The 18,189-nt window shown below is 38.3% G+C and overlaps 1 protein-coding gene across 1 annotated transcript in view; it reads right to left on the minus strand.

Moving 5' to 3' along the window:
* The window catches only part of GRIN2B (glutamate ionotropic receptor NMDA type subunit 2B), a gene marked incomplete at both ends in the record, with an annotated part of 295,037 nt that overhangs the window by 35,145 nt on the left and 241,703 nt on the right, over positions 1-18,189 (minus strand). The window contains 3 exons of the mRNA XM_081331987.1: positions 5,533-5,762; positions 11,000-11,125; positions 17,213-17,366. Of these exons, the coding sequence (XP_081188113.1) occupies positions 5,533-5,762; positions 11,000-11,125; positions 17,213-17,366 (510 nt within the window). The remainder of the gene's footprint in view (positions 1-5,532; positions 5,763-10,999; positions 11,126-17,212; positions 17,367-18,189) is intronic.

Raw genomic sequence — 18,189 nt, forward strand, 5'->3', positions numbered from 1 at the left:
AAGAACCCTCCCGCCTCCCTAACCCCCTAAAAAATTTTGACAGAAAAATAATCAGGGGCCTCTTATTAGGTCTCCGTCGAAGGCCCCTACCCGTGCCCAGCCAACTCTCAGGGTCCCAATAAATGGGCCCTTCCTCGAGGTTATAATCGGCTGGCAAGGCGGGTCACACCCAGGAGGGGGGAGCACCCCTGAGGGCGAGCAAGTCATACAGTATTTTAAAAGAAGAAAAGATTGTACAAACTTGGTTTCAGTATGGGCAATTACAGGCTAGATGGAAAGAGGACCAGAAAACTGGTTTTTCAATGATTGATGAAAATTTGGTAAAGCAAATTAGAGATCAAGGTCAAGCACATATAAAAAGGATATATATTGCATTGATAGAAATTGATTCAGAGACGGAACTTGTTAAAGATTGTATGATAAAGTGGGCTCAGAATTTTCAAGAAGTCATTACAGTGGATACCTGGGAAAAGATCTGGGTTAGAAATGTAAAATTTACACAGGCCCAAAATTTAAGAGAGAATTTTTATAAAATGTTTTATAGGTGGCATTTAGATCCAAAAAAATTAGCAAGTATGTATCTGAACTGTCAGCCCAAATGTTGGAGGTGTGGCTGTGAGGACGCAACGTATTTTCATATATGGTGGACTTGCAAAAAGGTTAAAGCTTTTTGGATTAAAATTTGGTGGAATATGCAAAAAATATTTAAGAAAAGGATAAAGTTCTGTCCGCAACTGTTTTTATTGGGTATTATCACAGATATCACTGTTGTAGATATTAAGTTGATGTTGAATTTAATTACAGCAGCGAGACTTTTAGTAGTGCAATATTGGAAGAAGGAAGAACTGCCGACTATAGAAGAATGGACTTTAAAAGTTTCTAACTTGGCGGAGATGGCAAAGATTTCAGCGTATTTGAAAGATCAATCGCAACAGAGATACACTGTGGAGTGGAAGAGATGGATTGATTATATTCAGAATAAATATGGGACTAAAAAGTTTCACTTAGCATTTGAATAAGTAGCGGATTTATATGATGTATAATTAGCTTGTAGTTATTTTACTAAGAGTTAAAGTGCAATAGAATTTAATATTTTATTGTTGTTTGCATATTTTAGATTATGTTTGTTTGTATTTTTATACCCTGTATTCAGCTCTGGGAAGTCGGGGAGGGGGAAGGGGAGGGGAGGGGAGGGTTGGTGAGGGCTGGGGGGAGGGGAGGGGGAGGGGGGGTTGTATTCCAAAATGTATTCTAAAACTTTTCAATTAAAAAAAAAATCAGATTGGCAAATGAACCTTCCATATGTTCATACATGTTTATTGAAAGTAAAAATTACAAAATAGCTTTAATAGTTTGCCAAGGAGATCACTATATATGCATTCTCTGGATTAACCAGAATATTTAAGAATTCAGGCTGTAGCCAAATTCTATGATAATGCTGAATTTCTAATCAGAACAGGAGCTTGCATCCAATTTTAATTAAACTGTGCTATCGCTTCATGGGAACAGTATTGCCTAAAGATTAAAAAGTTGGCTAGTAGTTCACACTAACAGTTTCCTAGACTCAAATTCTATTCAACCAGAATTCAGTTTTAGGTCTATCACATAAATTATTTAAAATATCTCCAAAACCCTCTGGTTATGAAATCTACTGTGTCACAATAAATTTATCAAATCTACAAGGTTGCCCAACACCATGAGCACATACAATATTAAAAGTGCATTAAACAACACAGAACCAAACAATTATACATGATTGTCTGAGTTAAGTGTCACCAAACTACATCTACACATAACACTAATACTTGTATGCATTGTATGTTATTTACAGAAAAAAACCCTATTTTCTGTGCAATGAATATGTAATTAAGAAAAGCAACAGTATGAGTGGTCACCGTTCAAAACATTTTTCTACATATTTAAATTCCTAGAAATAATTATGGCCAGTGCTTTTTTTCTAAAAAAAAGGTGCTGGAACTCTCATCTTGTTAATCTTTTATTTATATAATTTTATTTATATATTTATTTGTATAATTAAAAAATTATATATTCAATTCTTAATGCATCTTTCAGGCATTCACCAAATAAACTAGAATTTGTTGTGAGCATCTCCTTAAATACAAACAGCTCATAAGCCGGACCTACCTATATTAGCAACCACATTATTGATGGCTTGTACATACCATTTTAAAGATATGATCACATTGTTTCAAGTAAATGAGATGCTCCTATAACCCAAAATGCATGCTATTAATTCATCCCTGCCAAAATAGTTATTTTCATCAGACTTAGTTCATGATGAACTTAGAACACTAAGTTCTGTTTTATCAAATTAATCATGAAGACAGCATAGTAGGTTGCCATAGAGGTGAAAAATTGTGGGATAGCTCCCCCATGTTTATATACTGCAGGTGGCTATAGTAAAGATGGAATATATTTTTTGTCTACTTGGAAAATGATGTGTTGCACTTTAATAGAGGAGGAGACAACTTTTGCATATATAGTATGACATATATTGAGTTCCTTTTGGAAGGACTAGCAGTGGGAGATAATATGATGCCTTCAACATATATGTGTTTAATTGATGGAGTCATGTTGCTGAATTGCAAAGAAATTGTTATTAATACATAAGTTAAACATTTTGTTTCTATTTCTTTACAACTGCTGATAAAAAATGGCCTATGTTCAAATTATACACACAAGAGGCTTAAGTGAGGGGGAGAGTGTTACAATTCAATCTATTTATGAATATGAATGAATATGTCCATAATTGCCCAGTGTATTTTAACAATGATATAGAACTGTGCTACGAGGAGCTTACAATTTACATTTCTTATTCTTGGAGAATTAATGACATAAAGAAAATGGATTGAAAAAAGTAGATGTAAAAATAACATTAAATAAATATGAGAAAGTATAGTTGCATATCCTTAAGTAATTTATGAAAAAAAATGCTTAAGATTACCACTTCAGATAGACATAGAAAATCTGCAAGAATCCAGATAACCACTAAAATAGTAGCCATGAGACACAGTACCTGGCTGAGGGAGTAAAGGAGACAATCTTTTAGAAAGCTAACTTTCACTCTCAGGGGCCTTTGAGGACCACCTCCTGAGCTTGGAGCTAAGTAGGGTCAAATCTAGTTAGTGCTTGGATGGCTGACTGTCAGGAAATCTCAGAGATGTAGGTTAGATTGGGGAGTTGGGGGTGGGGGGTGGAGACGTAAGGACACCATAAAGGAGACAATGCAAACCAGTTATATACTGTTGCAAAAAATAAAGCCTACCCAGATGTCTCCATGAAATAAACAAGAGAGGACTTTAACTGAAGAAAAGTTTACCTTGCTAATCCTGCATGGTTCTAAAATTAAGAAATGCAGGGATCCGGCGATGGACAGGCACAGCCAGTGTCATAATTCACAGGACCTTTAATGGACTTCCCCCTCCCCCCAGGCTCTCTTCCTTCACACCTGTTGCTAAGCCACGGCTCGGGCGGCCTCGCAACCCTCCTCTGAACTTTGCTAGCAGCCGACACCACAGCAGCAGCTGCCTCCTCTGAATTTCTTCCCCCACTCTTCGGGATCGATGTGCAACTGTATTTGCCAGTGCCGAGACCTCCCCAGTTCCCTCTCCAGAAGGAGAACAGAGAAAGACCCTATTGGCTTTCGAAAGGTATATAACTGGTTTGCATTGTCTCCTTTCGAAAGCCAATAGAGGGAGTAGCACAGCTTGTGCAAAAGCTGAAAAAATCCTTTAAAAAAGGGTGCCAGAACGCCGTTCTGAGCATTCCATGAGAAAAAAAAGCCCTGATTATGGGAATCAGCAACTGGACACAAATGACATATACTTAATTTGAGCAACAATATGTGTGTTAGGCCTAAGTCGAAAGATGACAGAGCAAGATTCAGTTGAGTCCAGTCCTTTATTTGCTTATACCTAATGGACAGAATCCTGCCAACTAAAGCTAAAATTTTATAACCTACTGGATATAATATATCCTGAAAGATTCTAGGGTGTGGCTATACTGAACTTCTTCCTCCATCCCCTATCCTGCTCAGGACTGTGCAGTCTCTTAATCTGGGCTCCTCTCTGGGAAAGCTCTGTGTTGACAAAGCTCTCCCCACTGCTTTTCCAGGTGCACATTCCATCACATCATGCATCATTTAGCATGTGAATCAGCTCTGTGTCTGAAACATATAAACACATAACCTAGTGGGAGATGTACAAGTTTCCTCTTTGTACTTCATATTATCCCTTTCTGCATGCCATGTGGAATTGATCAGATTCCAGTTGTACCCCATTTCCTTGGTTGTTTTGTAAATTCTGCCATAATGCTACTGTATTAAAATTAGGTGTGTATTGACATTCTCTGATTGCAGTATTCCTCGACCTAAATAGAAGCATCCAGTGGTGGAATAAAAGAATCCTATTATGACCTTTTGAACTAAATCTAACACTCAATTTAGATTTTTAGTAATATCAGTGGAGTATGGTGTTCAGACTCCTGCCATTTACTTTTAGCTAGGCATATAATCATAGTTTTAAACATTATAATTTTATTCTTAGTTTTTAGATTATTCTTAGATCAAGTTTTAAATATTTTTAGCTTAATATTAATAGCATGTTAGAATACCACACACCCATACAAAGAAAAATTGTTATTTCCTTCATGGTATTGCTGTTTGATCGATTTTGGTTTTTATGCTGGTATTTGACCATACTAAAATGAAACTGAAATTGATCTCCTTTGATGCAAGAGAAAGAGGTTAAAAATATTATGGGAATTCATTTTTAAGCATACATGGCCCTTATCTTTTATAGCCTACTTATACTGCGGAAAAAAAATGCATTGCTCTCATCTTATCCTGATACTACACTTGCTTAAGAATCAATCTACTATATTTTAAAACATTTCTCTTATAGGAAATTATAGGAGAATTGATAATCAATAAGGGAAAAATAAGTCAATAAGAAAACACATTCTGCAGTTTTATCCATATTTTTAAGCAGTTCCAGTTTCAATTAAGTGTTACTGTAGGAGAAAAGGCAGGATTTTTCACACGTTGATAACTAAAGATTTATAGCTTTACAACAAGTCAGTTTTACTTAGAAAGTGCAAGAACATTAAAATGAATAAAGTTGAATCTGAAAATTCTGTGAAAAACGTGTAATGCATCTCCTTGTATTACTACTTCATGTATGATATGTATGTGGATAAATCATGTTGATTAGCTATGAATTAAAATAGGATAGGTGTAATATCTGTTACTATGGAAGTTCTCAGCAAATAGTTTGTGATTCTCATAATCTTTCCAAAGAAGTTCTTCTATCTGTTTGAGAAAGTTGGTTTTAGAGAATCTCAGTCCCATAGCTCATAGGTAATAAGAATAATTTGTTAAACAATTTCTATAATATGTTAAATATTATAACATACCATTCATGCTATATGTTATCATTGTTAAAAAGATACAGTGTATGCCAATTTAAGTAGAGGAAAAACAAAGTGCTTGGTGGGGGGGGGCAGGAGGATTACCTTTCTGTCACTCAGTCCAGACACCTGGTCAACATATTCTTCTTGGATCATAAAGGCAGCCAAATTGGCAGTGTAACTGGCCAGAAAGATGACAGCAAAGAAGGCCCATACTGATACCATGATCTTGCTGGTAGTCCCCTTGGGATTCTGCACTGGCACAGAGTTGTTGAATACAAGGCCCCACAGTAGCCAGATAGCTTTACCAATAGTGAAAGATGGACCACCAGGCTCTGAAACAAGCAAAATATAATAGAAAGAGTGAGACAACTAGCACAACAAATTATTCTAAGTAATGAATGAAAAGAAATTTTAGCTTTTCTCCAATATCAGATGTTATGCTGTTGGCTAAGACTGTGATAAGGCTGTGATAAGTCAATTCTAGTCCAAAGGAGCTGCATTAGCTTGCAGCATAATTTATGTACTAACTGGTTAACCCCTTGGTCCTCATACAATGTATTCTTGAATGTGGGCACACAAATGCAATCTCAGTATTAAATATGATTTAAATTAAAATCAGCAGTCTGATCTAGCTATACTTATTAGCTATACTCATAAATGACAGAGCTTGTTAAGTCATTCCATGTGTTGCAATAAACAGTCTATGCATGTTTAAGAGTTTGTGAGGGGTCATTGGCACTCTCTGAGCTTGGTTGTTTTCTTGCGGACTATCATTACCCAAATGATGTAACATCATCTGTACATTGATGATGTTACCTATTTTGGGTAATGAAACATCTGCAAAAAACCAATAATCTCAGACAGTACCAAGGAACCCCTCATTTCAACCCTGAGTTACAAATATTCTCCTTTAAGAGTTTGTGTATTCTAACATCTATATGAATGAAAGCAGGTGCATATATTCTTTTTTACAACTCTTCTCCATCAATTGTTGACAAGCTTTTGTAACCTGGTGCTTAGAAATATGCTGGATCTAAAACTCTCACAACCAACATGACCGATGGCCAAAATAACTAGAAATCTAGTTGTTGGAGGCTTGATATAACTGAGTCTATCAGATGGTAAGGCTGAACTAATATATTTTCTTGGTTATTAAGAGACATCTTTCATACATTATTCATACTTATAAATAAAGAAAACACATTTTGCATACACAAGATATTGTAATTGGAAATGTGACAATCCTAAAATGGAATAGTTGCCTTGAGAAAAGTTGGGTAGGTCATTCAAAAGAAATTAGTGAATAGAAACATGAACCTGGAGTTAAGACAGTCCAATGCACTTGAAATTTGGATTGAGAGTCTTATTGGACAACCCAGTCACTAGCATCCTAATCATTAAACCCTGGACTGTTGGGAAGATAAATGCAATTCATTATGAGTACCCCAAAGAAGGATACAAAGAACCAAGAACAGAACAAAAATATCACTTTGTTTGTTTTGTATTAATAGGGATTATTATAAACCCTGAAAAACTACTAACTGCAAGCCATTCCAGCAACTTAAATAATTGGTAGGCAGGGATTTACAGTATGTGCAAGTCAAGCCATAAACCAGACACAAATATGCTATGCTACTCTTAGCACTTTTCATTATAATACAGAAAGACAGATATGTTTCTGATAATATTTTTCTTAGATATTTTGAAATACTCCCATAAGGAAATATGATTCAAAATGATACAGATTCTGTAATTACTATGAAGATATACTGATAAATACATGAGAAAAATACACACACATGAAAAAAATGTCCTTCATTTTTTTTTAAAAAAATGGCACCTACAATGCCATTATGATTTGAGTCAGAATAATCCTTTCAGTGAACTGCAATATAAAAACAATGTCATCAATATGAAGCATATAGTTGTTACTGGGATTACATTTATATGAAGGGTTTTATGATGGAGGGGGTAGAAGTGCTGGAATGTTCTCTTTGTAACTAAGCAACAACATTCTACTTTTCTTCATTCTGTTGCCCTCAACTGTAAGTTTTGTCGAGGCAGTTGGTGGTCTTTTTGCTTGCTGCTTGCCTACTAGTAAGCTATTTGACTTGAATCTTCTTATGTATTCTTGTATCACTTCATATAATGATTTTTTTACAAAGTCCACATAGTTTTATACTTACTCATGGTGTAAAGGAATGGTTGTGCAAGAAAGATTTTCTTCAGTCACAGTTTTCCTTTCTGCATTTGTACAGAACGTAGTTGAATCAATTCCCTAGTGTCTATTCATCATACTATTAATACATGCAGCAACTTGGACTGACTTTCAATAAGAATTGAATGAATGTATCTAATGACAAATCTGGCTTCTCTGTATGCAATTCATATGAGATGTTATTATGAGAAACATTCATTTTGCATTTCATGGCTTTTTGAAAATTCAACAGTGAGGTTTTTCATCAACATTAATTTTTGCATACAAATTAATTTATATAACGGCTGGTAATTTGCATTTTTAAAATCTGAATATGCAAGCATAGGCCATTTAAAGGAAAGAAATACTGCAACATTGTGACTTCATATTGGTTTATTACACTGATACACTATTGAAAATTGTGCATTACTTCAGAGTTATGTAGTATAGACTTCCCATGTGCTATCAGAATTTTTTTTAAATAAAAGCCTGTGCTGGGAGCCTGATGATACAAGCATGATTGAGATTTTGAATGCATATTTATCTTTAAAAACAAATGAAATGCCTTTAGGGATCACACTATGGTCTACCTTGCCCCTAATGCTTGGTAAACAGTTATCAGATGCTGATAAGAAATGTTTCATGACCAATCACTGGTGATGGATTGCTTCCTTTTGGTTTACATGGCTTTCCCACACCTTCATTTGTTAGCTCGTTTTCTTCCACTTTTACCTTACTATGCAAAAATTTTAATATGCCCCAAAAGTTAAATTTAAGATTTGAAACACATTTTCTCACAACATAGCATATTTATGCAACTACCTTCCTTCAAAAATAAATATTTATTTTATCATAAAATAAAAAATGTTAGCATAAGGTTTTTGACATGCTTATTTGTTTTTGCCCATAGCTGCAGTGCAACATTTATAGAAATTTAAAATCTAAAGCATAACATTATTTCATTGACCACATTATGTAAGGAGTACAGTCCAAATATGTTTCCACGTAATACACAGAGAACAAATACCTTAAAGATTTTACTATATAGGATTACAAAGGAGTGGATGGAAGTTTCACAGAATCTTCAAACATATTACTTTGAAATAAACCACTAAACCATTTCTGGAGCAATTAATTCTGAGAAAATTGTAGACATTGTTATCTAACTACAACCTAAAAATAAATGAAAGTTAGTAATTATGTTAAGATTTGAATATTTATAATATTATATCATCATCATCATTTTAGCCATTGTCTATCCACTGCAGGATGAAGGCCTCTTCTGCATGTTTCCAACCAATACAGTCCTGAGCTTTCTTTTGCCAATTGGACCCAGAATACTTGCTGATGTCATCAACCCATCTTGTTTTAGGTCTCTTTCGTAGATGATTTTTACCAAGTGGGATCCATTCTATGACTGCCTTGGTCCATCTGCCATCAGTTCTTCTTGCTATGTGACCAACCCATTTCCATTGCAATTCTTTTATTCTCTTGATGATATCATATACTTTTGTTTGCTCTCTAACCCATGCACAGGTCTTTCTATCTTGTCTTGCAATGCCAAACATGTATCTTTCCATGGCTCTTTGTGCCACACATAGCTTTTCTATTGATTGTGAGGTTAGTGTTTCACCGGCATATGTTAGAGCAAGTAGCACATACTGATCGAAAACTTTTCTCTTCAGGCACAGGGGGAGGTTGATCTTGAAAATTACACTTAGCTTGCCGAATGCCTACCAGCCACATTTAACATGCCATTCAATTTCCTTCATTGTATCATCTTCCATTGAGATCCATCGGATCCAACTACTACACCTTCTCCAGATATAAAATTTGTTCTTTCTTTAATGTATTTATTAAAATACACTAAACTGGCTCTTTTTCAGGTTTATTTTTAAGCCAAATGGTTCTCCTGCTTCATGCAGCTCTTGTATGGCTCTTTGTAGTTCTTCTGGGTCTTGTGAGAAGAGAACAACATCATCTGCAAAACTTAGGTGATTTAAATAGGCACCTTTGATTTATATTCCATCTTTTGCCCAGTCTAGTTTGTGAAATACTTCTTCAAGTCAGGCTGAGAAAAGGATAGGCAATATTGTATTGCTTTGTCATACACCTTGTTCTATGTTGGTTTCCACTTTAAGATCATTAAGGTAAATTGTTGCCATTGTTATTTCATATATTGATTGTAGTAATTTATGTAAGCAGTGTCTATGCCTTGGTTGAGCAATGCATTATTGCTTGTTGGAATACTGAGTCAAACACCTTTTCATAGTCAATGAAAGCCATGCACAGAGGCATAGTGTGCTCGTTCCTTTCAATGACTTGCTGAACAACCTAGATGTGATACATTGTGCTATAGCCACATTATTATATAAACACTTATATAACACGAGAATAATCTTAAACACATTATTTTCTATCAAGAAATGCAGTGTTTGCTGGTCAAACATACAATACACAACACCTGGATAACAACTGTAACATTGCTTTATTTTAGGATTTGGCTAAAATTATATTACAACTGTCTTTTTTCAAGATGTAGAAAGGTGGTGACACAAATCTGCTTATGGCAAATTCGGTAAGCATTTGAAAAGATATTCCAGTAACATTTCTTTCTCAATATGTTAGCACTATTATCCTAGAGATAAACAGAATGTGCTAAAGAGAGAACCATTTAACAGTTTAGAGAAACCACAGTAGCACCCACTTGTGTTCCTCTGATCTAGTATCTGCCTTAGTCCTCTGATCATGAAAAAACTGGTCACTCTTGCTCCCTTCCTTTTTACTTCTCCCCTTCCCCACTATTATAGAGTTTCAGTAAAATTTTCATCTTTTGAATCTTATTTCATTCCTTTTCTGCATTAGTTTGAAAATGCTTGGGAAGATTAGCAGAAGCAAGGCAGGAAAACTAATAAAAGCTTTCAAACTTTCATCAAGTAATTAGGGATACAAGTAATATGCAATATAAGGAAAATGTTATATACTTGTTAGTACCTCCAGCTAAATTAATATTTCAATTTTACAATAATGACTTTACTTTAGAAACATTCCAAAACATATGCAGTGAATTTGGCTTTTAGTTTCTAATCTTGCTAGAAATGAACATTTCAGTATCTTGAGCTGCAGAAATGCTTTATCATCCAAAGAGATCCATCCAGATTTGCTGCTGTTTGTGGACTTAACTATTCTTTTTTTTTTCTTTAGGTATGAGGGAAAAGATCTGTACATGGCTGTGTCCTGGAAAATATCTATTTATGTGGTCACTAAGAATTGTCACCAACTATGGTTGACATGCATATCAGTGGGAGAAGAAGTATCTTTCTATCCAATGTGGATTATAAAGATTGCATGATAAAATATGTGTCTCCTTACCTCTTCCATCAGCCAGACACCGATTGTATCCCACAGGGCTGAAGTATTCAAAGACAAAGACAGCCACCGCAGAGATTATAAGCAGCATTACAAACATCATCACCCACACATCAGCACTGAATGGCTCTGGACAGAAAAGGACAGGTAATTATTTCACAGGAACCTTTCCAGCAGATTCCTGACTGCAAATCACCAGACATCTAATTGTATCTTCTAAAATAGCTTGACTAAACTTATAGACAGATCTTATATATCATTTAAAATGTTGTGAACCAAACCTCACAGTGACTAAGCCATGTTGAGTTGGTCATATTATATGTCTATTATGCGATGGTGGTGAATATCTGTAGTTTGGATGTAGGATGAGGATGGAGGTTTGTTCTCCAAGCTTGTGGGTTGGTTTCTAAACGTTTTGTTACCAGGCTAGATAACATCTTTAGCGTGGTCCCCTAAACTACACTGAAGATGTTTCCTAGCCTGGTAACAAAAAGTTTGGAAACCAACCCACAAGCTCAGAGAATGAACCTCCACCCTCATCTGTTACATTATTCTAGATCTACATACAAATACATTTGGCATTACCTATATGTTTTCAAGTATTTCCTCCCCGTAAGAATTTGAAGTTGGCTTTTATAAAAATGAATGCATTCTGACTTTCCCAAATTGCAGCAATCTCAGCATCCTGCCTGAACCTGCATTCATCACAAAGACCTACTCAATCATAGGGTTGTCATTTTTTTCAATCTCTAATTTTGTGTCTTTAACTAAATTAAATGCAGAAGTAGAAAAAGGATCCAAAGAAACAAGCACAAATAAAGGTTTGTGGAAAATAGAGGAATATAACCTACTGATAATCTTCTTAGCAGTTTTCAGTGTCATTAATCACACTAGCATTCTAAATTTGCTATTCTGGCTGGATCTGGGAACATATATGACGTTCTACTCCTATATACCAAAAGGTGTTTGTTTTTTCCCTCCTGCTTGCTTTTGGTTTATAGAGTTGAAATAAGTTACTGGATTTCCCAGAACAATTATCTTGATATACGATAATGTTTCTTTTTCTATCTAATTCCTAGAAGGCAGCAGAACTTCTAAATCAATATTTGGGAAATTGGGATAGGTGAAGTGTTCAAACATTGAAAGTTTTATCAAGATAAAACTGAAATATAGATCAATAGAAAAGTCTACCAATGATTAATGATGTAATCTATTTTGGAACAAATAGCTCTGTTTCCAAAGAATAGAATTCAGAGTGTCAGGATGTTGTTGGATTTGGACTGACTTCTAGGTGGTCCAGTATAAAGCAGTAAATGGGAGCATCTTTCATTATATTTAGCTAGTGAAGAAAATGCACCATTTTTGTAGAAAAAAAACATAATGGCCTATTTTCATACATATATAATATATAGCATATATAATATATGTGATAATAGATCATTAATAATATATATCAATAAAGCTCAGCACTGTATTGGTTGGAAACATGTGGAAGAGGCCTTCATCCTGCATATATGATATGTCCACACTTTTTGCAAAATTATTGCAAAGGTTGAGAAAATAACGAATCTGGTCTGAATACAGCCCCAAACCTTACCTTTTTAAAGAAGTATTCTAAATATGTAGGACTAGAAAATTCTGTCCCATGTATAAAATATCAAGTGTGGCTTCTGGCAATCAAAGAATGGCCAGAATTTGAATGTGCTATTTTGGGCTGCTTTTGAAAGAGGGCTTGGAATGCTGTTGTCACTGCTAACAGGCCTCCTATATAGATATTGTGATTTCATGGCTGTTCATGATTCTTCTAGAGTATTTCCAAATTAAGTTCAAAGTACAGGTTATAACATTTAAGTTCTGAGTATTTTGAGGATTGAATACTCAAAATACCATATTCTAAAATACCAGGTTTCCGGGTGCTACACCGGCCACGAGCTCAAGGTAGGGGTGGGGGTGTGGCGGTGATTATCAGGGAGACCTTATGTCCGTGGGAGACCACTGTTCCTCAGATAGTCAGGTGTGAGTCTCTCTTTGTGAGATTTGGTTCTGGGGCGCAGTTGGGCTTGCTGCTGGTGTACATTTCGCCTAGACGCGCAGCGGCAGCCCTGCCCGAGCTGCTCGATATCCTCTCGGGGTTGGTGATTGAGTTCCCCAAACTTATAGTTTTGGGGGACTTCAATCTACCATCCCTGGGAGGCTCATCTGAGCTAGCTCGGGAGTTCATGGCTTCCATGACGGCCATGGACCTGACGCAAGTAATTTCTGAACCAACTCATGAGGGAGGCCACACCCTTGACCTGATTTTCTTATCTGGACGGTGGTTGCATGATCTTGGTGGGGGCTCTCCATTTATTATGCCCCTGTCATGGACCGATCATCACCTCCTGCGGCTGGTCTTCCGTCTTGCCACCCCCCGCCATGGGGGTACGGAGCCAATTAGATGGTACCGCCCCAGACGCTTAATGGATCCTGATAGATTCCAAGCGGCGCTGGGGTCCCCACCTGCCTCCATTGCTCACAACTCGGCGGATGCCTTAGTGGAAGCCTGGGAAAGGGCAGCCACTGAGGCACTTGACCGGGTTGTACCCTTGCGGCCCCTGACCCAGTGCAGATCCCAGCGAGCTCCATGGTTCTCCGCGGAGCTCCGGGAGATGAAGCGTCGGAAACGGGGCCTAGAGAGCTGCTGGAGGTCCAGCCGATCCGAATCCGACCGGTTGCGGTTAAGAACCTATATTAGGTCTTATCTCGCAGCGATGAGGGCGGCGAGGTGTAATTACTTCTCTACCCTCATCGCGTCTGCAGATAATCGCCCGGCCGCCCTGTTTAGGGTGACTCGCTCCCTTCTTAATCAGGAGCTGAGGGAGGATCCCTTGCAGGGTCGTGCCGAGGAATTTAGTCAACATCTGTCGGATAAAATCGCTTGGATTCAGACCGGTTTGGACTCCAGCTGGGCAGAGTCTGACGATCAGGACACGGGCAGTCTTGTCAATGTTATCTGGGAGGAGTTTGATTCTGTGACCCCTGATGAAGTGGACAGGATTATGGGGAGGCTGAGCTCCACCACATGTTTATTGGATCCGTGCCCTTCTTGGCTGGTTTATGCAGCTAGGGAGAGGACACGAGGCTGGTTCCAGGCAGTTATATCTGCTTCTTTGAGTGAGGGTAATTTCCCCACCGTCTTGAAGGAGGCAGTGGTGAGACCTCTCCTCAAGAAGCCTGCCTTGGACCCAGCTGTATTGAACAACTTTCGTCTAGTCTCCAACCTTCGCTTTCTTGCGAAGGTTGTTGAGAGTGTGGTGGCGCATCAGCTCCCTCTGGTCCTGGATGAAGCGGATTATTTGGACCCGTACCAATCGGGTTTCAGGCCCGGGTACAGCACGGAGACGGCATTGGTCACTCTGGTGAATGATCTCTGGAGGGCTCGGGATAGGGGATATTCCTCTGTCCTAGTCCTATTAGACCTCTCGGCGGCTTTCGATACCATCGACCATGGTATCTTGCTGCGGCGTCTCAGGGGATTGGGAGTGGGAGGCACAGTTCTTCAGTGGTTCTCCTCCTATCTCCTGGGACGCTCGCAGTCGGTGTTGGCAGGGGGGCAGAGATCGGCCCCTAGGTCTCTCGTTTGTGGAGTTCCTCAGGGGTCGGTTCTCTCGCCTCTCCTGCTCAACATCTACATGAAACCGCTGGGTGAGATCATTCGTGGTTTTGGAGTTGGGTATCATCAATACGCCGATGATACCCAACTTTTCATTTCGACCCCAAACCACCCCAGTGATGCCCTCGCTATGATGTCCCGTTGCCTGGAGGCGGTTCGGGTCTGGATGGGGAGGAACAGACTTCAACTCAACCCTGACAAGACTGAGTGGCTGTACATTCCGGCATCCCGGGACATCCAAAATGTTCCATTGCTTTCTATGGGGGGTGAGTCTTTACCCCCCATAGATAGGGCTCACAACTTGGGAGTCCTCCTAAATTCACGACTTACTCTGGAAGATCATATAGTGGCCGTGACTAGGGGGGCTTTCGCCCAGGTTCGCCTGGTGCGCCAGTTGCGGCCCTATCTGGACCGGGATGCCCTGTGTACGGTCACTCATGCGCTCGTGACCTCTCGCCTAGACTACTGTAATGCTCTCTACATGGGGCTTCCCTTGAAGACCACTCGGAGGCTCCAACTGGTACAGAATGCGGCCGCGAGAGTTGTCTTGGGAGTTTCCCGGTACTCCCATGTTACACCTTTGCTCCGCGAGCTGCATTGGTTACCAGTTGTCTTCTGGGTGAGGTTCAAGGTCTTGGTCATGATCTTTAAGTCCTTACATGGCATGGGTCCGGGATACCTCGAGGACCACCTGCTGCCGGCGTCAACTCCCCTCCGCCCTGTGCGTGCCCACAGAGAGGGCCTCCTCAGGGTGCCTCCGGTCAGGGAATGTCGACTGGTGGCCCCCAGGTGGAGGGCCTTCTCTGTGGGTGCTCCGGCATTATGGAACCAACTGCCGGTTGAGCTCCGGATGGCATCGGACCTTCGATCCTTCCGCCGTGGGCTGAAGACCCACTTATTTGAATTAGCTGGTCTGGCCTGATGGGGGAATATGGGTTTTTTAATTGGTTTTTTATTATTCTATTATTGTTGTATTTTAATTGGGCACTGGTTTAATTTCCTTTTAATTTTTGTACTGCTATTTATATATGCCCTGTGAACCGCCCTGAGTCCCTCGGGAGAAGGGCGGTATAGAAATCAAATAAAATATAAATATAAATATAAATATATATTGTTTATGTGCTGAAACTTGCAGAGTGAATCCTACTTTAAATTCCACGATTGTCTAATGTATAGTGACAACTGCTTAGGACCAAGGCTTTATCGATCCTGGAGTCCCTATCACCAGGGTGATAGCTTAGGGTTTTTTCATGCATAATTCCAGAGTCTAACAAAAATTGACATAATTAATAGACTCCTCCTAATGCTATAATATGCAACATTTTTAGGGATTATCTAAATTATTTTGATGATACATTTACTCTTAAGAGACTTGCATGCTGCTGAACTCCCAAAGACATTTGGGAAACTTAAAAAAAAATCATTACTATATCATTGTGTTTTGCTCTGAGAGCTTTGCCAAAATGGGTTTTATAAATCCCCAAAATAGACTGCTATATTCCGGAAATAAACTCCCGTATTTCTTTACATACAAGGCAAAGTAATATTTCTGCACGGCATATTTCTGGGGTTACCATCAAAACAGTTAGAAATCTTACTGTCAGAAGATTTCTGAAAAGAAATTATTGGCAGTTCCCTCCCTTCCATCCAGGACAAAGCATATAAGTGTTGCTTGAGCAGGGTCCATAAGATTGTCTGAGACACTACACATCCTCTTCACAACCTATTTTCCTTGTTACCTTCTAGCAGGAAAGCTTCTAAAGCTTCTTCCTTCCATTATGTATTCAAGATGGACAGTGATTAATATTTATATGTTACTTATATGTAAGGGTGTAGGTCTATACAGGGCTTTTTTTCTCATAGAACGCTCAGAACGGAGTTCCGGCACCTTTTTTGGATGGAACCTTGTAGGGTAGGCAAGGCAGGTTGTATGACATGTGTGAGTTCCGGCACCTTTTTCTTTTACAAAAAAAGCACTGGGTCTATACATATGTTGTATATAGCAGGGGTCCCCAACCCCCAGTCCATGGACCAGTACTGGGCAGTGGCATGCCAGCAACTGGTCTGCACAAACAAGCAAAGCCCCATCTGTGAGATGCAGGCAGCACACAAAACCACACACTCTGGTCCACAGAAAAACCTCTCTCTACAGAACTGGTCCCTGGTGCCGAAAAGGCTGGGGACCTCTGGTTTATAGGATGCTTAAATGTGTGTTATGTATGTGTACACTTTGAGAGGAAGCAACTAAATTTCATTTTTAATGTGTGCCCATGGTAAAAAAAAATGACAATAAAGATTATGTATCTACCAGGCTTAAGGAAGTAAAGGTAGAAGAAAAACTGAAAACATTTATTTGAATATAGTTATACAATTATATTCACTAGAAATATCTAGTATTTCTAAGTTAATTTCTTATTCTCTTATTGGGTGTTGATTCCTGAATTTAATTCAAGCTAGAACTTCAACAAATCAAAGATTGCATATAAATGTATGGTTGTTTATTTAATCAAAAAAAGAGCTGCCAACATATTTTTCTCTGCACTTTGCCTCCAATAATAGTTTACCTAAAAAGGCAGAAGGTGAGACTGTTCCATTGCTTCGTGACACCATTACACTGATTCCTGTCTCAATGAAGGGAACAGAAAAATCTACTACTTCTGAACGCTCTGCATTTATGGTGAGGGATCCCACAGCCATATAGGCACGTTTGGCAACCACCTAGGATGGGGAGAAAGAACAAAGATTATTTTTGACAAGCAAGCTCCATCTTTTCTGTTCTTTATCATTTTTCTACTTCCCATAATGGTAGAATAAGGGACTGAAAATTCTTTGAGATTAATGGAAAGTTTTAAAACATGATGTATTTCCAGTATTCATGACAGTAAGTTGAGTGTGTAAGCACACATGAAACACAATGGATAGACACATATTAATAAGTATCTATATAACTGGTCTAGATAAATATAAAGTATGTAATAAAACAGGGGTGTCAAACTGCCGGCCCGCGGGCCAGATGCGTCATGCCGAAACCACACCCACCCCATTGCCAGCAATGGAAAAGTCGTGATATGTCATGACACATCATGTGATGTTGCGAGTTTGACACCCCTGTAATAAAAGAAGTTTCCAATTTAAACCATGATTTTAATGACAGGAGAAAGAATGCAAGGAAAAAAGTAATAATATATTTTGAGGAATGAAAATTAAAAGAAATCAAATGAGAAATATCTCATTATATTAGAGTTAGTCAGTGTAATATAGCAACTAATAGGACCAGGGGGATCAAAATTCAGGTACACTTCAGCCTTGGAAGCTCACTTAACCAGTCACTTTCTCTCAGCTCAACCTAACACGCAACAGAGGAACAACTTGGAGGATGGAGTGCTGCATATGCTACCTTGAGCATCAGAAGGAAAGGGGATATATAAATTTAACAACAAAACAAATGGAACCAAAGGAAAGCATGTGGTTCAAGAATCAATATACATATTGGAACATTCTGAACTGTAGTTAAAAAAAATTCCTAGTTTAGTACCAAGTA

This window comes from Vipera berus (genome assembly GCF_964194415.1).
Source record: "Vipera berus genome assembly, chromosome: 6".
NCBI lineage: Eukaryota > Metazoa > Chordata > Lepidosauria > Squamata > Viperidae > Vipera > Vipera berus.